The 24,971-nt window shown below is 44.5% G+C and overlaps 1 protein-coding gene across 2 annotated transcripts in view; it reads right to left on the minus strand.

Moving 5' to 3' along the window:
- Positions 1-24,971, minus strand: part of nlgn3a (neuroligin 3a) — a 152,133-nt gene that overhangs the window by 18,061 nt on the left and 109,101 nt on the right. For both annotated transcript variants that reach the window (XM_049586098.1, XM_049586097.1), the window contains one exon: positions 2,562-3,351. In XM_049586098.1, coding sequence (XP_049442055.1) covers positions 2,562-3,351 — 790 coding nt within the window. The remainder of the gene's footprint in view (positions 1-2,561; positions 3,352-24,971) is intronic.

Below are 24,971 nucleotides of genomic sequence, written 5' to 3' on the forward strand. Positions count from 1 at the left end.
GCATTGTGTTGAATCTGAGTGGATGTGGGTAAGATGGGCAGGCTGTCATCATCCATTACAATTAATTTCACTGACATTGCAGGATCCGGGCTCAGAGTGATTCAGTACATAAGCACCGTGCATTGTTACCTGGAGGCCTCAAACTTTTCTCATTAAAATTAAACACGCTCGCTCTTCTTTTAACAGCAGATAATATTCTTGAAAGGACAAGTAAGTAAAATTCCATCTGTATCTACAAATTGCAGCCTTGTATGTGTTGACGCAAGATGGCTGCCAGGCAGGGGAGACAGCTGTTTAGTCCGAGCATCACTGATGGACCTCAGTGCTTTCCTTGAGGAGCCGACATCAGTCCATCTGCACTAGTCTGCCATTAGCAGCTCAAGGATCTAGCAGAGCCGGCGGCACGGGGCGCAGCCTATCAGCCAGATGACTGGATGTAAATGCCACCTGATTGGACAGCAGATGATATAGAGACAGATAAAAAACAGAACAAGATTTCAGACTGCGTCCCATTCAGGATGGGATCAATACCTCTCTGCTAGCAGGACTGTCAAATTAAATTTCAGTTGTTAGAAATGATTACTAGTAGTCATACAAAATGGCCAGGCTCTCTGATGGGCGGGGGTGAAATTGAGCATTGCGGGGAGTGGGACTCACCCGGGGCACGAGTGATCGACTGGGTCCACGCTGAGGGAATCGATACCACCGAGGGCAAGAGTTTGATATGTCTCCCTGATAAGTCTCTGTGTCTTTTGGGCCTCGGTGTAATAGAGCATAGATAGTATTTCCAGCCAAACACACACACACAAGCACACAGAAAGTATACAGAAAGGCAGGCAGCCATGCACACACTCTCAACCCAAACAGGCAGCCAAGCACAAATAGCACAGCACACATTCTGGAGGAACATTTAATCTTCCTCAGATTCAATATGTCTCAGGTTTTCAGACTAGAACCCAAGAAGTCTGGGCAAAAAACACCTCGGAAAAAAATGTCTGTGTTGAAAAATGCCTTTTCTGTCCTATACTATCCATTGTCGAGCTTCCTTTTTCCCTGCAGCTTCTTTTCTGTAGCTCTGAAGTCCTTTTAATAGGGGCTGAGATAGAATTTCTTACTGTGACTTTCTATTTTTAAAGAGTGTGTGATTGTGTGATCACTGGTTTTACTAATTTGCAAGTACTGTTGTTAAAAGTCATTTAAAAGACAAACAAGTAATATGGGTGTTTTGTTGCTGCTATTTTTAAACTCACAATAAAAACCAAACAGCTGTGTAATCTAAACTGGGATAAGAGATGGATACTGGTTTAATTGGTACTGATGGGTTCCCGATTGGTCGGAATCATGATACTGAAACGATCCTGCAGAAGTCAGCACTCCTATTAACAGCTCAGGCATTCGTTAATTTGTTTAACATTCAATATATTCAAATACTTGTTCCTGGCATGTCTGCTAATGATGAAGTGTTGTGCGTCTACATAGTAGTTGTGCTTACAGCCTGATGACTGTGAAACACACAGGTGAAAATGCTCAAACTGGGCATTTTAAGAGTAGGCTAACTGTAGCAAAGAGACAGAAAACACAGCTAACACCACCTGTATAACAGCTGTTGTGTAACAAGGTCAACATCGCTGACCCCATGGGATGAAACGCCATATATTTACAGCGCAAGACCTTCTGACCAAAGTGCCTGCTGCTCCGCCATCACTGCAGCCAGTTCACTCCTCCCGGCCTGAATTAGCAACTGGCTTCAATGCCCAGACAAACATAGCCAGTCAACCTCAGGTCAGGTGAAACAACTACACAATTATTAACTTTAGAAAGTGCTACTGCCAGTTTAAGGCGACAGTTGGTAACTTCTGTGAGAGTAACTTTTTGTCATAGTTGCTGAAACTGTCACTGCATCCACACAGTAGTACATGAGACAGATATTGTGTGTTCTCCTCCTTGTAGCGCCTCTAATGGCATTCGCTAAAATCAATCGCGGCTGAAAGGAAACTACCATTCAGAGCTGTCAATTACGTAATGACAGCTCTTGAACTGCAGCCAGGCTGTCAGACAAGGCAGTGCTAATCAAAAAAAAAATTCAGATTTTGTCACTGCATTGCTAATGTCTCGCCTCAAATATTTTCAGAAACATATTTTAGTGTACCGTTTAGCTGTTAAATGAGAAAATTGTTCCGGCCAGGGGGGCAATGCTGAGTTTTCAGCTTGAGTGTATCCAACATGGCGGCTGGGTCACAAACATTCTCATTTTACAGCTAAACAGTACACTAAAGTATGTTTCTGAAAACACTTAAGGTGAGAAATAAACAATGCACGTCACAGAATCTTGGTTCGTATTTGATCAGCATAACCTAGTTTGACAGTTTGTCCACAATTCACCAGCAGTGATTGACAGCTGCGTTAGAGACTCCTCACTGACTGGACATCACTGACTGATCTGATTGGCTGTTTTTTAACATGCAATGGATTCTTGGAAATATCAGTACCAATAAAATCCAACAATACCCATTCCTGATCAAGAGAAGTGATGAAAAGTTGGATACAGTCATTCTACTCACCCAGTCTTGGCAAAGTTGGTCCAGTAGGTCATGACCACAGCGCTGAGCATGACATCGTTCTTTGAGAAGTTACAGGGGAAAAGGTCAGTGGGGCCAATCATAGGAATTCCAAAAACATAGGGCACCTCGTCCCCGTGGGCGGCGTCTGACCAGGCTGGCTTCATCAGGCTCTGGCAGTGGTGGTAGAAGGCGTAGAAGTAGGTGGGTGAGCCGTAGCGAGCGTGGAGATCAGCCGTCACCACCGATGGCTCCACCCACTGGTGGTCTGTGAACAGAGCCACCAGTGTCTTGCGCCTGGTCTCTGGATTGTCCCTGTCTGCCCAGTCTGTGTACATGAACTTAATGGTCTCCCTCAATGTGTCCTTGCCCTCCGGGTACCCGTACAGACTGTCCACAAAGTCTGACACAGAGAAGTCAAAGTCGTTTCCGGACACGCCGTCTTCCGAATCCACCACGTTCTCCACGAACCGCAGCCCCTCGCCCTGGTTGACCCCCAGCATGATGTCGTAGTTGAGAAACTCGCCCTGCTCCATGAGGATCTCGGGGTCATCGGGGATAACATCCCCATCGATTACAGGTCCAAAGGCCACGTGGTACCTCGCTGGTTGTATGTCCTGCTCCACCAGCTCCCTGGAGCTCTTCTTCCTCAGACAGTCCACCATGTCTAAAGTGTCCAGGACGTTACAGCCCACCTTCTCCGCCAGGAGACGTGTATACTTAACCGGCTGGTAGTTCACCGCCCAGCTGGAGAGGGCTGACCCGCTCTGAATGATGGCTCTGTGGAACAGACCTGGACAAGGACACAGGAAGAAGAGACAGGATGATGTTTAGCGGGTCACTGTTAGTGAGGATAACTCAGTTATGTGCCATACCACATGATAGTTGTTAATTTTGCTGCTGCCATGATCAAAAGGGGGCTGTCAGCTACACAGTTTTTAAGCATAACAAAGGCCAGACAGAACGAGTCCTTGTTGCCACACTGAACAATAATGGAATCATGGCTGTGATAATGAATGTGCAGATGGCCTGGTCTCAGACAGCTCGCAGACAGAGGAGGGAATCAGCCCTCTGTCTGTCATCCTCTCTTCCTCCATCCATCTCTATATATTCTCGATAATAATCTCTGTACGTTGGTCAGGAGCAGATGCTGCCACTATGGCTCGATAGGTTTTGTTGCAAATAGAGAACTGACTATATCATAGAACCAAAAAATTAATTCCTTTACTTGTATGAAATGCAGTCAGATTTAAGTGTTCTTGAATATATGAACCGTGCACACACGCCATTTCCCCATTAATGTACTTTTCAAGGTAGCTTGAATTGGATGAACCTCAAACACTGCAATTATAGACACTGATGCTCCTCTTTGCAGTCATTACACACACACAGTACCTCTGCATCAGTTATGCCTTGCGCAAGTTAAAAGTCATCTTTTTACCTGAAAGATCACTAAATTCTACAGTTTGTGGGTGGATTGCTATAAATAAAACCAGACTCCTACTCCCTACGTTTGCACAAGGAATGGAGCAGCACACATTCACCCGGCAATACAATGCAACACGGTGGCACACAATGAAAGAAGCTGAACAGAACACCACGGTCTTCTGCCTCTAATGCACAGAAATAGACACATGTTGCACCAAGAGTCAACAGACCATCTATTATGTGAATCCACTTAGAAGTTTGGTGTCTGTGCGTGGGTGGGCTTTAACGGGGGTGGAGGGGGTTCAGAGACGAAGGCGAATAAATCTACAGTCTCGTGGGGAGCTCTCACAAATTAAATTACATTTTAGTTGCAGTGCGGTATGAAAGAAAATCTACAATGACTTTTCACCACAAGGAACAGATCCCAAATAACAAACATCATTTCCTCGAGAATAATTGAATTGCGTCCCCTTTGAAAAAAGTCTCCTTACAGACAGGAGAGTGAAGGTGACATGACATCCTCTCTGTCTCGGGTAGGCCTCCCTCACATCGTCGCTGATGCCTCGCAGGCTCCGTCTTGACAGCACCACTCATCTGTCCTCCTGATACGATTTTCGAAATCACTAGAGCTGTTTTACCAATCTCAGAGAAAATCAGAGACGTGGCTCCCACCACTTCACCACACTGCTTTATTGTCCATGGCAGTTTCACTGCCGGAGTCATGGAATACAGCTGAACTCATAATATTGAAAGCCACAGTGGATGAAACCCTCCAGAAATGGCACGCATAAAAAAAAGCCATTATATGATTCCACATTGAAGCCACAAAGACGAGTAGAGATATATACAGGCACGCAGACTCAGTTTCAGCGTCAGTGTGGGTGGCTGTGTTGAAGTCTTTGTGTTTATGAGGTAAACAGCAGACTTAAGTGCCAGATATATCACTTTGGTAGTCTTAATCAGAGGCGGCGGGGGGCTTATTTCTTCTTGGCGAAGATGAAGTGTTTATTTACAGAGCTATTTACATTTATTTGTTCGCAAGTAGTAAGTAGAATTAATGTGTCTGGGTGAGTGAACTGTGAAATGTTTCTGTGGTGAGTGTGTTTACTAGTATAAGCCACAATTTGTATATTTGAACAGTGATTTTGGATCTGAATGTGGCTGCTGGCAGCAAAGATTTCACCATGTCTGAATATACGTTTTTTTGATTTAACCTCAGTGTTTGTTTCTCTGCTTCTGCTTCATTCTAGGGGGATGAGTCTATCAGCTTTCTGCGGCCTCGCCAGGACACTGCCCTTGGAGCCGTCCTGTGGTTGTGCATCTCTGCAGGACAGCGGCCCGCGCCGTGTCCCAGGGAGCGGAAGCAGATGTCGAGGGTTTCACCCACTTGAAAGCATTAAGAGGGGCAGCCGCAAGATGAAAGATGGCCGCTCGGAGGCAGAGAGGGGGGCTGGGGCTTAATCCTGCCATCCCTCCCCTCTCCTCCTCTCCTCCCCTCCCTTCCCCTCCCCTCGCTCTTTAGTGGTATTGCCTCTCTTCACATCTCAACTCAGATTGCGCTGTGCAAACAGAGCCAGTCATGGTGCAGGGAGTCTGTCCTGAATCCCAATGCCGACAGCCATGCCACAGCCACTTTCTGAACGTCTTTGATCAGAAAGTTGCTGTAGGAAAACGTTTGCCAGCAGAGCAGCTCCTGTGATTGCCAAGGCGATTTTGACAGACATACGTATATCAAATCCGTTTGCCGTAATTGAGGAGAGCGGCTTGAATGCAACGAGGTCCTGTGTGTGTCTGAAGCTACAGATGGCCAACCACTGAGGAGGCTGCAGCCAGGTTGACATTACTAGATTTATCTCCAGCTTTGGTTGATGAAAGGGAGGAAGAGTGACTGAGGCTTTACTATTGTTTGTCGAGAAACGTATAAATCCAGCGCACATGAGCTGTCACCGGACCGATAAATATGCATTAGAGCCGTGTGTGATGAGCCCCACTGTGGTAGGAAGCCCACATGGGGAAGGTCAGAGAGAGAGGAGAGAAGAGCACAGTCTCTATCACCCACTGAGGGAATCCACTAATTATCCACACTGGGAGGTGTACATGTGTGTGCGTGCATGTGTATTTATGCTGACTTTGATTGATAAGACAGAGATGATGAATAGGCCAACAGACGACAGGCATCATCGTGATAGGGGTTAAGCATTTGTGACATCGTTTTGTCTCCAGTATCTACTTTGACATCTGCGCAGAAAACAACTCCTCACCCTGCATCTCGAAAAATTAAGCGGGAAGCATGATGCAACTCCATCAACATGTGTGTCACATTCATATCTTGCATGTTTTACTCTGTAAAAGCAACAGATAGCCCTATCATTATCTGCCTGTGTTTGACATGCGGACCCGACACCCAAACTGTGAGCAGATCCATCAAACCACAGTGTTGCTGGCAGATTGAGGTCACGCTGAATTATGACTGGAGCTCCGAGGTAATCACTCATTGGGTCCCTGCTAAAATGCTGTCGCGTCGCTCTGCAGCCGCCTCTGCGCTGCGGTTTGCCGACCTCGACCGCGCTGCCCCCTCGCTAGACACCCGTTAAATGGGCATGCGGTTCAGGCCCAGGATTGGCTGGGTTGCTTGTGGAGATAATTCACCGCTGATGGGGGAAAAAAAAAAACAAGCTTGACCTTGGGGGTGACGACCACTGCATAGGTTCGAGAGCCACAATCCACACAAACACACCCACGGGCTCAAACAAACACACACAAGTTTCAGGCCATGTTTTGACAACATCAATATGGATGGCATGCTCATATTAATGAGCCGATGCCACATCGCTGGAGAGAGGGAGAGTAACGTGACGTGGCTGTGCTTTGGATCACTGCTAATGTATTACGTGGCAACTATGGGCATGTGTGAGTGTTCAGTCCGTGTTAATGGACAAGGATGTTCTGTTGGTGATGATGCCAGTAAGCGCCATAAATGACTGTACTTTGTAATCTGGAACAGCTGGCAAAAATCACTGGAGCATCAGTGGTGAGTTTTATCAATCTGGCCCTGAGATGAATGCGACTGTAAAATGCATTCTGCCAAACCACTACAACCTCAACGATGTCCTCAGCTTCACAAAGACGTCTATCAGATGACCTTGAAAGTTTGGATTGCCAAGTCTCATTTTATAGGTCAGTGATTCATTTTCTTAACAACATTCCTCATGACTTTAAGAACTAATAGGGGAGAAAATATGTAAAGCAGCAAAAATCTTATCAAAATTCTTCTCAGACACATAAAAGCCATCGTGAGAGAGGAATAACGTGGCCACAGGGATGTGTCTTTCTCTCACTCCGTTTTACCCTTCTCCCACAGCTCCTTCACTAGATCTTGCACATGCCTTTTCCTCGCCTTTCAATCTCTCCTCTGCTCTGTTTTTCCATCTCTCCCCATCTTCCTGTCTCTTTTTCTCAGGGACCATGCTGAGTCCCTCCCTGCTGATTATTAGACATAAGCCCGCGTTCAGCAGAGCCTGAATCCTCTGAGCCATCTTACCTCCACCATCACTTCACAGTAAGCAAATCTCCACAGACCCGTGGACTATGCAGAGCTCCCTCTGTTGCAAACACTTCTCTCCGTCTACAGTCAAACTAGGCTACCACTCAGTTGGACACACTCAATAAATGTTGCTCTGCCTCTGTTGCTGCATTTCCACTCAGGCTCTTCTTTTCTTTCTCTTTCTCCGTGCTGTATTTCCCCCCCCCTACCCTTTCTTAACTCCTTTCAGGAACTCACAGTGTTATTGTTTTTTAAATTATAAAGATATATGAAGCGCTTTAATCTCACCTGAAATATTTACAGCCAGCTGGGAGAGGACTACTTATAAAATTTGCCTAATTGTACATCCTTGGCCACTTGCAGTCTCATAACACAGGGTTAAAGCTGCTGTCTCCATGGCTACAGCCTACAGTACCACAGGCTGCATCCACTTAAACACAAGTGCCTCTGGTCTGATCATGCATTAGTCCATGGATAATTTCACATTGGTCTGGCAGCCTTGAAACAACACCTACATTGTTTTTCTGTTCCATTAAAATTTCCGCCCATCATCGGGAACTTGTCGCCTTCAAAACGAACAGCTGAGCTGATGGAATCAGGAAAAGGGCAACGCGCTGCTTTCTGAGACAGTAGTGTCATTGAATAGACTTCCTGGATTCCCTCAGGCTACAGGGATATACTGTAAACTAAAGCACAGAAGCATCCAGGCAGTGTGTGTGTGTGTGTGTGTGTGTGTGTGTGTGTATGTGTGCGTGAGTGTTAATCCAAGCAAGCCTGCTATTTGCCGCACTTGTTTGCTTAAACATTAAAAATGAAACATGACACAAAACGGCCCAAATAGGACTTACTACTTATGAATCACTGCATGCGTGATTTATTTCCTTGCTCTTTTGTGGCTGCAACTATTCTTGTTACCTGGCTTCACATGTTTCCTCTAAACCAGATTACTCTGGACTGATTTCATAACAGATGATCCAGCAGGATAGCTGCCAAAGAAGACGCTTCCTCCTCCCAGAAAATGTTTTGTTTTGCACGGATCAGAACACAAAAGTGAACCGTTGCCGAATTCCTACAAAACTTAAGTCTGTCTAACATCCCGGGAGGTGTTGTAGCAACATTCAAGTGAAGAGCGTGGGGCTTTGAAACAGAAGTAGGACTGCCCTGCTTGTGTTTCATCATGTCCATATAGAGACAGTGTCTGAGGGGCCAGTGTTTTCATCCATCAGTGTGAGACATGCTTCATGCCAGCCCTATATAATGTTGTTTGAAGCTGTTGGTCTTCTGCTCCAGCCTCTGTAGAGACTGCCTGCTTGCCTGCAGGCTGTGGCTTAGGCCAGATAAAGAGTTTGATCCATGGGGGTGGATGGAGGGAGGAGGGTGGGAATGGGAAAGCAGAACAGAGGAGAGACAGAAGAGAGGGGAAACAAGACAAAAAAAGGATGGGATGTGAGAGGAGAGAAAAAGGAAAGGAGAGATGACAGTACGAGTGTAGGGGAGGAGAGGAAATAGCAGGAGGCAAAAACAGAGGAGGGGAGGATAAAAATGACCCCATTGACAGGCTGTACCCAGGTTCCAGGATCGATGTGCATCTGAGCCCGGCGAGTGTGATATCTCCTACTAATCACGACGTGACATCCACTGGTCAATACCACACACTCCAGGCCTCATCATCACGCGCACGCTGGCCTCCCTCCGTCTGCACGCACCAGCACAACAGGGCTACCGCTCCCCCTCCAACTCATCAATCTGGCTGCTAATCACAGGCATGCACAGCACACCTGAGTCGAACAGTATCTGTCGACTAATTCTCAGAATTTAATTCAGCCTAGAAACTTGCGTGGGCGCGGGGGGTTTACCACGTCGGGACATTTCAGATTAGCGCATGTTGTCGTTGGCTGTAAGCAGATTAAATTGAAATTTCAAATACTTCTCTGTGATTGTCTGAACTTTTTGGTGCCTCTGTGTTGTATTGTCCAAAAGTGCAAATTGGATCTGGCACTCTTAGTAAGATAATGCTGCTATTTATTTGAAAATCCTATGTGATCCAGTTACAGTGCCCACAGACAGAAGCAGAAGCATAAATAGGCATAAGCCCACTCACTTACTCCTGGCTAAAAAACCTGTTATGACACTTAATTGAACATCAGGGCAGCTTTTAAGTACTTTGCTGTAGTTGCCGTTGAAATGAGTTTGATGGACAATCACAGGGCGCAAGTAGGCTCTCTTTTCTTTAGCTGACATCTAATGACTGACAAAGCCATACAGTATGTTCAGTTTATTACAAAAGACACACAATTCATGCAAAATCTGTGAAAAGAGACATTGTTATCAAGGAAAACTTGTCCAAGATAAGAAAGTTTATACAAAGGAAGGAGATCACTTAACAATAATCTGTCATTACTGATCATATAATGCGTTTAAACCACGGCAAGAAATGGCCTTTAACACATTTATTATTCAGCTGTTTCCTGTATTTTCGGGGGATGTTATCTGTGCATTCTCATGACTACACATGCATGCGCGCATACACAATGAAACGATTTCTGTCCTCCTCTCCTCTCACAGCCTTCCTGCCAAACCAAGAGACACAGAGAGCCTGCACGGTGAATTTTTCCATTTGCACTCATGCATGTGTCACTAATGCTGCAGCCTCTGAAAGGCAGAGAATGCTATCTCCGTGTCCTTCTACTGCTAGCTCTCTTTGTGCTGTGGCATTCGAAGCGGTATTCACCGAGCTCACTCCACACTGCTGCAGTGCCTAGATTGGCCTGATAGCTGTGTGCGCACAACAACAACACGCACCGTCAGCGAGCCTTGACTAGGCGTCGATGTGGAAATGGGAAGAATAATGAGTTATTACAGGGTTATCTGTGTGTATCTCCATGTCATGACTGTGTAAGCGGCTCTGCTAATCTCATTAGATGGGACAAGTTGTTAAAGATGTTTTCTGATTTCCTCTCTCTTCTCCTACTGCGTCCACAAATAGATTTCAGATCAGTGTGCTGAGAGGAAATGATAAGTGCCTTTAGCTCCCAGAGAAACTGGTTTTCATAGGAGAATTGTGCAAGTGGCTGCCGTGTAGTAACAGTGCAAACATCTGACTCCTGTTGTTTCTAAATATATGCACCATGTTTTACACCCCATCTGCATTGTATAGCAGCCCCAAAGCTTGGTTCATTTTTATATATGCAGCAAGCAGTGACAGCCAGAGACAAAGAGCGCGCTCGCTCCAAGGAAGCAAAGCTCCATAAGTACAAATCAGATGTAAAATATGTCTAGCATGGGAGGGTCAAAGTTATAAGTCATACACAAATATGACAATTCAGCCATGAAATGTGGAAGGATGGGAAGCTTCTATTCTTGGCGACATCTTGCCTGTGACAGCCAGATGGGGATGGCTGAAACTCATTTTTGGGCCAAGCAAAGCCACGGAGAGGGCGCAGTTGCATTTGTGACAGACAAATTATCGCAAGGGGTGTACACCCCCCTGGGGGGAATCAGAGGGATTCAGAGCAAAGAAGGAAAGAAAGAGTGACAGAGGGAGAGGGAGAGAGAGAGAGAGCGAGTGAGAGAGAGAGAGAGAGAGAGAGAGAGAGAGAGAGAGAGAGAGAGAGAGAGAGAGAGAGACCTTGGTCTAAGTGCCTAAGTCTTGCAGAAACAAATTAGCTGCGAGCTGTAGGGGTACGGGAGGTGAAACTGAGATGGATACGCACATCCTGGCCAAAAGCAGGAGGTGGGTGGAAGCTTACTGCTTACTCTGGCCCTTTTCACAGTCTTCCAATACAGCAGATCACTAGCTTACAAGCCTTTGAGCGTGGTTCATAAGAGGATATGTCCCTGATTACATCTGATTGTAGCTCACATACAAAGGCAAACAATGTGCATGCTTTTCCTCCTCTAAATAAAATGTGCATCCTCTAAATATCAACTGTGTCTCCAGGGAAGTCCAATCCTTCTCCAGCTATGCAGAAAATACCTACAGGCAACATGTAGTATATGTATACCACCCACATTAATGTTGCCAATGTGCACACATGCACGCAGAAACACACCTGCACAGACACACATGCACACGCTTATATAATTCAGGAAGCTCATTAGGCGCCACACACAGAGCACCTAGTAGGCAGCAACCTTTTTTCTCTGACCAAGAACATCAGCAACTCTTTTAATCTAAACCCCCATTAATGAAGCAGAACCAGAGGAGACATTAGAAAAAAATACTCCCCTGGATGCGCTGTAATTCCTGCGCCCTACTCCAAATTATAGTGCTCTTCCTATTAGAGAGAGTCCCCCTGTTACCGATGCCTTTTAGGGTCAGTGGTCACACCAGCAGCGGCGTCCGAGCTGATTAACTATTGTGCGAGGCATGAATGTGCCAAGGCTGGGCACGGGCTCCAGCAGTGTAAACATATTCTTCTAGCTGTGCCTATGTCACTCTGTGTGTTCCTCTCTCACAGCGTCTGACACCACTGTTCCCCGCTCTGCCCATTGTGCCAGTAGCCCTGCAGCCAGAAGCCACACAAGCACGGTCTAATTCAAGGCGGCACACCATGCAAACAGCGGACAAAAATAGGATGGATATGCGTCGCCCTCGCCTCGCCCTCATTCTTGGTGCGCACATTAAAGATTGAGAGCGAAACCCTGGGCCCGGGCTGGGAACGCTCCGAATGTGATCCCAGCACCTGACTGTGGAATTACCTGCTCAGAGGAGGGCTGCTGTGTTTGTGCATTTATTGAGTGTGTGTGTGTGTGTGCTTCTGCTTGTGTGTGTGGCCTGTATACTGTGTGCTGAGAGAAACACAGTGGAGAGATAGCAGCACTGTCACAACAGCCCATCCCTGGAGAGCACTATGTCTGCCTTTCCTGCCTTATACTGTAAACTCCCATTGAGTCAATTACAGTGGCAGACTCTTTAGCCACCGTAGCCACTTACTGTAAGTGGACGGTGAGACAATTGGGTTATGACATGTCCTACTGTATGTCCACTGGCAGCAGCGGCTCCGTGAAAATCTCCCCCAACAAATCAAGTCAACTGGAAATCCCAACAATTAAGAGCTATTTGTGCAGCCTATCTGAACTCAGCATTCGGCCACTGAGCATCGATCTGCTGCGAAACTAATCCAGATCAATCCATTCAAATGTTTTTATTTTGATTAGGAAATACACTGAGTTGCTGAGATGTTGACTTTAGTAATAGAGATTAAAAATGTGTTGACCGGAGTGTTCATCAGCTTTCGGATCTTTCATTTCTGCCTCCTCTGAACAAAAGCGTGCTGACTTCACATTTATCTGTGCTACAAACTAGAAAATACATCTTAGCAAGACAAACAGACAGACATATGGATGAACTAAGCTGTCGACATCTATTCTCATTGTGCCACAGACGGGGAGGGGAGGGAGGAAAAAAGGGGAGGTCATGGAAGGATAAGAGAGGAGGGGAAAGAAGAGGATGAAAAAAGAAAAAAGCGAGAAGACTCTCAAAATTCCTCAGTGGGTGCTATTGTCCCTGGAGAGTATTCAAGGCAGGCAAAGGCTCTCTGCATAAGAAAATGGCATTCCGCATGCTAACTGTGACTTTGCATTCATTGTGAGGAAGACACAGGCATCTCAATGCATTGGGTGACTCATGCAACCATTTCATCTCCGATATACGCCGTTCTGCAGCTCAACACAAAGGCTCTGAAATGATTTCAGAGTGTGATTTGGTTGAATTAAATCTCTTAACACCACAATGCTTCTATATATGGCTCTGAAATATATACCACACATATATCACCGCGGTTGAAGACAACTATTTTCCTCCTGGAGTAGATTTGTCAGACCTATTCTACAACAACTTCATTTCTATTGGATCTAAGACAATGAGAGAACCTAAAATGTTATTCTATTTGTCAAAGGGCTTTTGGCAGTTTTATTCTTTATAACCGTTTAAGCCCATGCAGTGGAGAAACAGCTATTCTGAGCTGGTCCATTGCTAAGAAGCTCCGATAGCTTTCGGAACAGTTTGCTCAAAGCATTTTCATTTAAGTGTATTTTGAGCAGCTCTGCCGCCCCTCTATAGGGTCATATTGGCTTATGATGCTCTGCAACTGTGAGTAAATATAAGCCTGTGTATTAGATTTGGGGTCTGAGATGAAATCTAATTTCTGCGAGCTCAGTGAGAGAGATTGCTTGCTGATACACATCCACATATCCAAGGCCACATCTGGCAGGCCCTATCAAATATACATGGACCCCAGGAGCTCATGATATGGCTGCCTTCCCATTATTTCCACAAGTCCACAGCACATTCTTGTTTCCATGTAAGGCGTTTGATACCCACATTGACATTTACTTTGTTATTTACCAACTATGTGCAGATAAACATGCCGTGACATCTATATTTTGCATTAACGTTTGGCACCGTCTTGGTTACTGCCCGATCTCATGAGGATACCATTTAAGAAATGAATATTGTAATGAAGGCAATAAAGCACAGTGATGACTTGGCTGATATTGAGAAGTGACAGTTAATTTCAGTCATTGGGGTAGCCAGCTGATAACAGATTGATAGTGTCACAAACCGTAATGGACAAGTAATTAATATCTATTGCACAGACTCCATTTGGGACCCTAATGCATCATATTGAATTTCAGATGAAACAAAAAAACGGAGTGACAGAAAACATCTCAATGTCTGGCGCCGTGTCAAGCTCATTTCGGCCCAGCCGGCCTAATAACAAGGACTATATACATTCCCTTTTCACAGCAGCACTCCAGCCGGCTTCAATTTTGGCAGGACAGAATGCAGTGTATTTTTACCTCCGGTCCTTTCTGTCAAGCTCTGAAAAGGCCAAATGGGTAGTGGTGGACAGTTTCTTCACCACCTCAATACCCAAAATTGTGTTGGCTGCTTATAGAAGAGTGCTGGTGCAGGGAGTAAAACGAAGAGTGACAGGACGAGGTCCCGGCACGAGGGCAGAGAGCTGTGAGCTGAGCGTGGTGAGGAGCAGTGCGTCCCCGCCCCGGCAGCCTCATTCACTATTTATTTGTGTATCTGTATGTGAGCATACTGCCCATGCTAGCTAGCGTCACTCTGTTTGCTTACGTTTTTGGTGTAGCGTTCACACACGCACACACACGTCCGCATTCTGGTGAACTTTCTGTGCTGCGTGTGGAGCTGTGCGACTGCCTCACTGAGGTAAGAAAGGCATTCAATAGTTGCCTTTCTGCCTCAGCGGTCACACTTCAGATTATCAGTCTTTTACATTCATACCAGGCTGTAGGCAGCGGAGGAGAGAAAAGAGAGAAGAAGAAAAAAATGTAACAGTAGTGTGAGAGAGTGCACAAGTTCCTTTCTCATGTTTTTGTCCTCTTTTCCATGGTAACATGCCTTTCACTGCAATCTGTCCGTTTCCATATCTCCCCCTATATTCTCTCCTCTCTGTTGTGTCTCTTGCTGCCAGTGCCAGTAGGCACACAGCTGTAGCCACATGAAATCCCCTGGAGTGGGAGAGTATGTGGACTTACATGTACACATGGACTCTGTGTGTCTGTGTGTGTGTATATGTTTGCCTGTGTGCGGTGCTGAGCCGAAGTGAGCAGAGCATGTGGGGGGAATATTTACGCGGGCCAACCTTTAACGGCACTCAATCCCACGGGCCTGGACCTGCCATAGCCAGAGCCCTGTGTGTGTGTGTGTGTGTGTGTGTGTTCACAGTGTATGCAGCAGTGTTTGTGCAAGAACGTACATGTTTGTGCAGTATTGATGTGAGGCTGTGGAGATGAGTTATGTGCGCGTACGGACGCGCGCGTGTGTGTGTGCGCTCGTCTATCAGTTAGGCTGCATGCTGGCACGCTCCACTTTCTCAATGTCAAGCTAACACATATTCAACAGCAACTAACGTCACAACCTTGACACATATCTCACCCACAGACATTCTTTTCCAGCACACATTCAGAGTGGCATCGGTAAGCCTATTGCCATTACTATAGAATGTGTCATTGTCAGCCTGCATCACCGCACCGAGAAATGACACATAGGTCTGGTCTGTAACACACAGATTAGCTCCTCAGTGTGTGGGAAATATGTATCTATACATCAAACAGCAGCAACTCACTTTAGGCGTTAAAGGTCAAACATTGCTTCTTTTTTTACATGAATTTTATTAATTTACATAACTTTTACATTTTCATCGTCTGATTGCTATGATTATATTCTTTCTTTTCAGTTATATGCAGCACATAGAACAGAAATAGTCTGTACTTGTTTTGACAATTTTTTGCAACAGGCTTTTTTTAATAGAGGAGACTCTGACATAAACAGGAGGAAAAACAAGTGTAAATACAAAAATAAATGGCGACTGAATTCCATTTAGCTGCTTCAGTTTCAGGGCCCTTGCATTGTGCATGTTGGCTCGATGTCATGACTTAATGGGACTCTTAAATAGAACAGAGTCATCGTTAATGTTATTTAGCAACACCTGTGCTTTTGTTAGGATGACTGCTGTGGAAAAAAGCCTGTTGTGGCTTGATAATTTTCATATAACAAAGATCTACGATAGAGATGTGTGCACATTTTGTTTCAGCTTTAAATGTACAAGGCTGTTTAATGAGTGGCAAATCTTTGTTTTAAATCTCTCCTAAATGAATTTTAAAAATGGATAAAAGCAAACTAAGTAATGTACAGTCAGCTGTGGTGGTATAATGTTGATTTGCTGGCCTTAATGTAAGACTCCCCCCTCCCTCGATGTCTTTAAATCTCTCTGACTGTGCTATCTGCGTCTCTCTCACCCTCTTATTGGTGAACAGCAGGAGTCAGGGGGAAAAATACCTGAAATGTTAATGATGGTTAATACACAACTACACTGGTTAATGCTGACTGGTAAATTTTAGTTAAGGATATCATTTAATCTATAAGCATCAAAGTTCATTCTTGACTTCGGAAAAAGTACTCTGACAAAATAATCCCAACTCGAGGTTTGTTTACTACCTTTTTCAAGGCCTTTATTCAAATTATGGGGTCTAAGTCTAAGTCTTTAAAGTGCTAATATGTTCACAGCTACCAAACTCGCATGTCAACAGAGCCATCTCCATGAAAACTGAGCAAACTGATGTAAGGAGAAATCAAAAAGTACATATTCTTCCTCTTACCTGTAGAGCTGTTTATCAATCTGAATTGCTTTAGTGTGAGTTGCTGAGTGTTGGAGATATCGGCTTTTCTCTAACATAATGGAACTAGATGGCACCTGACTGCATCTACTCAAGGACAAGAAGCTCATGCTGACAGCACAGGATGTAAACATTAATGGCATCCTCCTCGGCTCCGCTATAACGTTAGCGAGCTCATTGGTGCTAGGTGAGCTAGCAGTAGATGCATGCTTCCCTCTGCGTGGTGCAGAAAGAAAATAGTTCCTACATGAAACTGCTCACAATAAGGTCTGTGGATTATCTTCAGTAACCAGGTCATGATTTCTGGAAAGAGACATTGCTGTTGAGTTTTTATAAATGCATACTGTGGTGCTTTGGGCACCACAAGCCGAGTGCCATCTAGTTCAATAACATTTGAGAGAAGACAGCCATTTCCACCCTGATGTCTCCAATACTCGGCAACTCAGACCAAAAACAATCTAAATTGATAAATGGCAATACAGATAAGATGAGAAATATGTATTTTTGATTTTGGGCTGAACTGTCCCTTTAAATAACTTGATTTAAAAATGTAATCGTTTTATTTCAATGCATTTTTATTGATACGCTGTATTTTTTTATTCAAGTGAAATCTCATTTGAGTGGCCAGCATGGATAAAATCCAGTATTAAGGCTTGATGTAATTATATACAGTCATATTGATATTCATTGTGATGTACTGCAGTGACAAAATCATTTAAGAAACTGTTAAGAAGCAAAATAGCTGGACAGGAATGTCTGTTTTTGGAAAAGGTAGCAGAATCATACCTGACAAGTTAAGGCACATCATCACATTGATGCAAATAAGTTATATAAAAAATCCAATTTGACAGAAGACATTCCTGCTTGCTGATTTTCAGCACTGCCCACAATGGTCGATTAACTGTGTGGAATCTCAGAAAGTTCCTCATTATGTTTCCTGACCTTTATTCACAAGATTTAATATTCTTATCTTTAAAAAAGTATTTATCAACACACAGCCAAAAGGGAGGATTGTTACATTATCAAGGTCTCTTATATTTGGCCAACAAGGCAGTATTATTATTCACCGGTGAGAGTATTACGTATTCTGTGTACACTATTCCCCTGAGTACATTTCCACATGCCAGCAGAATCTACAGTTGCTGTCATTTACCGTAAATAGCTTGGAGCATATCAGTCCTACCACACATTGTCTCCCACCGTGTCGCCGTGCACCTCGCTTGCCTGCGTTTCTGCATGGGGAATGTCAGCGGCTGCCCTGTGTTAATTCGATGAAGTACTTCCATGGTAACATGTTTTCCTGTTTGAATTTTAATCAAACATGGGCCACCCTTTTTCAGCCAGGGATGTGTTTTGGCCGTGACAGGGGTTGCAGTGTTTTTGGCTCTGATCTGTAGCTGTTCCCATGAACACCATCAGATATTCACAGTGCCATCTCTGATGTCGCAGCTTTCTCTCCTCCTCGCCAGCTTTATCAGTTTTGACACAGAGAAATAGACTGGTGCTTTTGGGTTACTGACAAATTACGGCAGCACAATCTACAGTCTTTGAATAATTTAACACCGTGCCACTTGGGGGAAATTCGCAAAAAAAAAAAGAAAAAAGAAAACCCACACTCCAAACTAACCCCTTCTCTCTTCAGGGGTTGAAGCAGAAGGTATCATCTGTCTGTCCTCTGGGACTTTGTAATCTTGTATCTTTCGGTATCTCTGCAAGTGACGGGCATGTTTTGGTATCACAGAGGCTGGTGGCTGTCTCAAAGGAGAACTCAGGTACCCACACACCCCCTGTCTTTCCCAGGAGTTTAAGGTGAGAGGTCAAGGTAGGCTGGATACTTAAGGTAGTTGATCCACAGAGGGAAGGTTTATCCCATACAGCGCTTTAATGGAGACCAGAGGGAGAGGAGGAGTAGTGGAAGCTGGTAGGGCTGTAGCACAGTGACGCTGTTTCCCATCGAGTCTGCCTCCCCTCTCCTAATGAGCATTCTATTAGCAGCTAGGGGACGGATTTAGGCAGTTAGGCATACGGAGAAGGCTGGCTAACAATGCAAGTGGTTAGCTAAACAGCTGTTCTCTCTCTGCTGCCACCTCCCATCCCCGGCTAATGAAGCCCTCACCGATGAGCAGAAGTCCCGGGACATGCCTGAGAACAGCCACAGACACCCAGACAGGGAATCTCAGTCACTCACAGGCCTCATAAAAAATAGTCTGTGCGGAGGAAAGCTTCACCGATAGGACAACCAAGACTCCAATTAGATAGTGGCTCTAAGGGGAACCCTAAGAATAGCACAATGGGCAAGTGCAGACATTTTTATGAGCACTCTGCGCTGCTCTGTGTTTGGAAAGTAAACACTCCTTTGCATTGTTTTTCCGAGAGGAAAGCGGCAGAAGCCATGATGCCTTTCATAATGGATAATAAACAGATCACTGTGATGATTTTTGTGAAATGTTGCATTGCTACATTTCATTATCCTCCACAGTGTGAGTAGTGTTCGCAGTGGTGGGCATCGATCAAGATTAGTGGCATGCCATATGGGTATGTCAACATCTGAAATACTGCGGAGGATGCGCGCTCTCCAAACAGCCTTCACTTAAACAAGGAGAAATGTTTCAGGAGCGATGCCTATTTTTTATCTGATAGAAGAAAAAACTTGATACAGCATTAAGTTTGGCTAGCAAAAAGCAGCATTTGTTTTAGTTTAATGTCGAGTCTGTCAGAGGAGCGACTGTCTGACAGGGGCCCAGGTCACCTTCAAATGAGACATGCATTAACATTTACTTTGCAGGTATTCTCTTTGCCTTTGTTGAGCAGTCACTTTAGCTGTCGAAGCTGCTGCATGCTTTAAATGAAGGGCTGCTCTGAACGTGGGACTGCGTCAGAGCTTCCGATTCTGAAATCTACACTTACATTTTGCAGCAATTAGCCAGGTGCGCCTAGGTATGAAAATAGGCAAGAGTTTCGAGTACACTGCAATTTCTTCCTTTGTTAATTTTTTCACACAGCTACGTCTGCCACTGTGTTGAATACCAAACTGCTCATCACGGGCGGCTTTGAGGAAAAGCTTTCTTTTTAGTGTTTGCTTTAATCTGCATTTGTTAGCTCATGGATATCGCTGGAGTCGCACTGGGAGTTTTGTTTTACTCCTACATTCCTATTCTTACCTTTCATCTAACAGATAGGAGCCTCACTGGTTTCTGATCCACTTCATTGCTGCGCTTTGTCAGCAAATACTTCCTCAGCACTTCCTGCAGCTGCTTCACAATAAAAGCCTTCGGGCTGAATAATCAATTTTGTGGGCAACACTGTTTTTCTCGTTGCTTGAATGCTGTATACTTATGCCTACCATTATTCTGTCTCCACTGAAACCCTATGGGACCAAAGCATCTTGATGAAACCTGCCTGAAAGGTTTGAAACATTAAAACCTGTGGTGTAGATGTATTATGTGATTACAGCATCTTAAAAATGTATTTTGATGGTATATGTTTTTGTTTGTTGACAAATGAGACAATTGTTGGCAGCCTGGTAACTCACCAGGGGCCAGATGCATAAAACTTTGTGTAGATTCACGACTAAAACTGTTAAAAAAAAAAAAAGCATACTCATTGTTTCAGTTAGATTAATAAGGCAGTGTGTATGATTATGTGTTATAAATCTCAAGGTGATTATTTAACAGTGCCAGCGCAGTGATCATTACACACAGCTGTGGCTTTTGTAGCGTCCGCACTAATGCATCATGCTTCTGCAAATCATTATTGCAGTAAAATCTCAATTATCAACATTATTAGACGTCGCTAAATTAGTCATAGGGCGCTCGTGCTGAAACCGACTTCACAAAGTGCTTTACAACAATTAAATGAAACGATCACTAACCGGAATGTAAATATAAATGATGAAATTAATGACTCATAGATATTTAAAATTAATTTATAAATGCACCTCTAAATGACATTAATAGAGTGATGTGTAGCCTGCAAAAATAGTAACACAATAAGTGAAAATGGCAAACAACTTTAAAACACTGTCATCTGTCTATTAGCTTAGATTTAATCTCATCTTTATCATATCGTTCACAGCTATCTCAGCTAAAACCGTGTGCACGCCTGGCGCACATTCTTCTGTTCTTCTGTAAATACCAGTTAATGTACGGGGAAAGGCATATGTATGGATTTTGTGCGTAAACATTGTCGTGTATCTGACCCCTGGTAGAGCATGCATCCCATTTAAGCTGCTTGGGTTTAAGTCCATTTCTCCTACCTCTCTAACCCCTCTTTTATGCTATCTGTCCTATAAAATAAAGGCCCACTCCCTGGCAACAATTGGGGATGAAAAATAAAATTGTTGCACGTTAATTATTAAAACAGAGAAGTTCTTTGGCATTACTTTGTAAATAAACAGTCTCTTAAAAACTCAGCTAACAAAACACACTAAAACTGCATTCTCTAACGTCCCTGTAATTAGTACCAAATTACTTTTCAGGAAACTTCCTAAGAGATGATGGACCCAAAAAATAAACCTGTTTTAGCTTCCAAGATCTAAATGTCGTCTCAAAGCCCTCTCCTTGCTGCAAGAAATACAATTTTTGCTAGAGAGATTTTTTTTTACTGTAGAAAGAACCCACATCAGATCATCAAAACACCAACATTCACAGGGAAAATACGGATACATGACCTCAGTGCTCTGAGAGGCTGCCGCGGCTTTCGTGTCCCCAGATCGGATTCTGCAGTCACCAACATCAGATATGTTCAAATCCTACACACAAGGGCTTTAAGGTGCCCTTGAAGGCTTTTTTTTCCTGTCAAGCAGTTGCACCAGGTCAGCCACTGAGGGCTAATATGGTTAATGCAGTAACAGCTGAGGGACATTTCTTTGTGCGCAGGAGATGGTGAGATTTCTATCTAACTAGGAAAAACAGCACACAGATCTCCAGCAGTAACCCCAGAGCTGCATAGGTTCATTATTTTTCCTGCTTATAATGCAACGCCTCTCTGTGTCAGACAGCTTCTCCCCCCACCTTCGATTTAGCTACTTTGAAAAAGGTGTGAATGATTCGCTGTCACACGCCGTTGGATGATGTGTTGTGCAAGCTAGTTTGTTAAAAGCATGCAGAAACCCTTGCACCTGGGATAATACTTCATTTGTAACATGCAGATGCTATTTCCAAAGTGTCAAACTGCATTTATGTCCTCAGTCTGGACATGTAGCCTCTCCGTCCAGGTATAAAGCAAATATCAACACTGTAAGTTGACACACAATTTCCAATCCAGAAGAAGGAAATTGTCTTCAAGTTGTGAAATAGCACATCTGCAATATTGTTCTCTGACAGTTGCATTCCATTTGGCAAGTCACTCTCTTTTACCACTGAAAAGGATCTATAGTGTATGTTACCTCTCTAAGCTAAAAATCTATTACAGCCTCGCGGGCCTGAGAGCTAAAGATTTAGTCTTTTTGTCAGGTTGCACAATGTTGGCCCTTTATAGTAGAGGTTTCTGCTCGTCAGCATGTTTGCCGAAGTTCCTCTCATTGGGGATTTCATTGTGCTCAGACTATGCAAATTTCACAGCTAAGGCTAATGCATTTGCACTGCCCAGAATTGAACGTCTTGGTAGGCAGGCTACAGCCTGTGACTGCACATGCACATGCTCCTACTCTCACACACACAGTGGACAGCTAAAGTGTGCACTTAGAGCACATTAAGTCAGTGATAGGGATCCAGATGGCATACATGAAGACTGTTCTCTATATCACATTGTTATAGGCGAATCACACCAGCTTAGTCCAACAGCAAAGTAATTGGACTGATGTTTTTCCTATGCGACACTTCTTATCACACATTGAAAAAACAATTTTCCTTCCAAATCACTCTGTCTGTAAGCACAGACTGTAGCAAGCAGGCTCTGTGTAAACAGAATGATATATTCCTGGATGCCTATAATCATGCAGTAAGTATTTTCCCTCTCTGTGCAGATGAAGCGGTTATACCAGAATTAAGTGAGCACAAAGTCATGCATTTCCTATTTCAAAAATAATTCACAAGTTTCAGAAAACATCACCGGAAACACCCGATAATGTTCCCTTTCCCGCTGCAGAGAATGTATATAAATCACATGTTATGCAAACCCATGGAACTGATGAAGAATGAGACGGTGCGGCTTGGCTTTATAGCAGCTCCACAGCATCAGTATGTTGATCATGCAGAGGCATTGAGCGCTCTTCTCTCAGCAGGGATAAACAGATGTACGGAAACTGAACGACTGACCTAGCTGGCCGCAGAGGTGAGCTGTCAGCAACAACAAGCAAACACAGAGTGCTTGTGGTCATCACTAAAGGCCAAAGTTGAGCTAATTACACCATAGATGTTCATCTGGCAGACAAACAGGGGAACAACAGTTTATTTAACAACACATCTAGGCAGCCGTGTCGCCTATTGCCGAGCGCCTAATGAATAAACACTTACGGGTAAAAAAAGAAACAAATAACAATGTGCAGCGAAGAAGACAAAAAGAGAGAACTGACAGTGCAAAAGAAAAGATGGAGAGACATAATGAAATGTGAAAATAGCGAAAGGGAAACTAGTGAGCGGTGGCAGAAATTGGGCCAATATGTGTGGAACAACAGGGAATAAAGGGAGGGTGAGAGAGAAAGGGAGATGGAGAAGGTGTGAGAGGAGGAGGGAGGTCAGTAGAGATGTGGAGATGGGCGGAGGAGGAGGGGGAGCGATGAGCCCCCAGTGTTCAGCTGTCAGTGCTTCCTCTGCAGGTGGGGCAGGAGGAGTGCCAAGTCCCTCTCTCCCACTCACACAGACACCCATGCATCACTCTATAATGGATGCTTTACACTGGTGCCAGAGAGAGAAAGACTGAGGCAGAGAGAGGGAGACATGGTGAGAAGACGAAAGAGAGACATGGGGGAGGGTGGGTACTGGAAAAAAAGAAAGGAACTGCTATGAGGAACAGGGAAAAGGAGCTGAAGAAAAAGCCTCAGAGATTAAGGCAGTGGAGTCGAGGTAGCAGGGAAATGGAAAGACAGACAGAGAGACGGAAACCTCCATCAAGTCATTAGACCAATCAAGAGAGGAAACAGACGAGACAGTCTGGGAGCAATATGATGCGGCTATTGGTTTAATTGATCTAAAGCCTAACAGGATCAAAGAAGGCCGGGGCACAGCCTGGAGCCGCAGCCACCCCCCCCCCACCCCAACATTGTGCTGTCACTGTCCATTAGGAGGTGTATGAATGCGCCCTTGACAATGATTTATCAAAAATGATTCATAGATGGCATCTACCTGAACTAATGACTCGCCAGCGTCTTCACTGGGGATTGCAGGTCATCAACAGATGACATATTCTGTAGTCACCTCGTTCATCAGCTGCGATTAGATTCCAAAAGCAATCTCGGCGATACATCACCAGATGGGTCTCGTTGTATTGTCTTGGAGAATATTGCTGAGACAGCCCATGTGTGCCACATGTCGCTCAAGCTGCCGCGGCCCATTTGTACGGTGGTGGATCTGCGGCTACAGGTATATGCAATGCTCTGAGCTATTACCGTGGTTGATGGAGGCATGGATTTACTGAAGTACTCAATTATCCCCTGCTTCTTTCTCTGACCTGCTGCTCGCCTCTTTAACACCTATAACTCCATGCTTTATAGGCTCAACTACCTGCTGCAAGCAGAGACAGACTGATGGCTGGACTACCTGAATGAACTGCCTTCACCGTTTTCGGGCCATTTGTCAATTCTTCATTCCTCTGCTCTCGTCTGGCTGGGGATAGGTAAAGCTGCCTCACTCTGATGGACAGCCCAACTGGATATTATTTTCTAGTGTGTTACCTCACACTGGCCATCTGACCTCAGCGGAGTCATCTTTACCCCGATAACACCCCTCCCACCTCACATTACTTCAAAGGGCTTCTGTTTTTTTTGTTTTTTTCTTCTACTCATCACAGCCTTGGCTTTATTCTCTCTTTACAACAGTGAGTAGTGAAGAGAAAAAACCTATTTGCTGCCTGAATTAGGCCATTTCCAATTTCTCACGAGTCCAAAAGAGAGTAATACCTTTTAGTTGGTGAGTAATCCTCCATCTTTGTTTTGTAAAAATAAAGCAATTTTTTCCTCTGCCACGCAAAGTCAAAAACACAGTCGTTCACAGAGTGACTGAAAAATGCCACATAGGCCACTTGTTAAAAGCAGTTTGCTTTTTCCACACAATGACGGCCACACTATATGGCAGACAACAAAGCCGAGTAGTCAGCGTAAATAAATACAAGCATTCTTGCTCCGCAGAGAT

Source organism: Epinephelus fuscoguttatus, linkage group LG9 (assembly GCF_011397635.1).
Source record: "Epinephelus fuscoguttatus linkage group LG9, E.fuscoguttatus.final_Chr_v1".
Lineage (NCBI taxonomy): Eukaryota > Metazoa > Chordata > Actinopteri > Perciformes > Serranidae > Epinephelus > Epinephelus fuscoguttatus.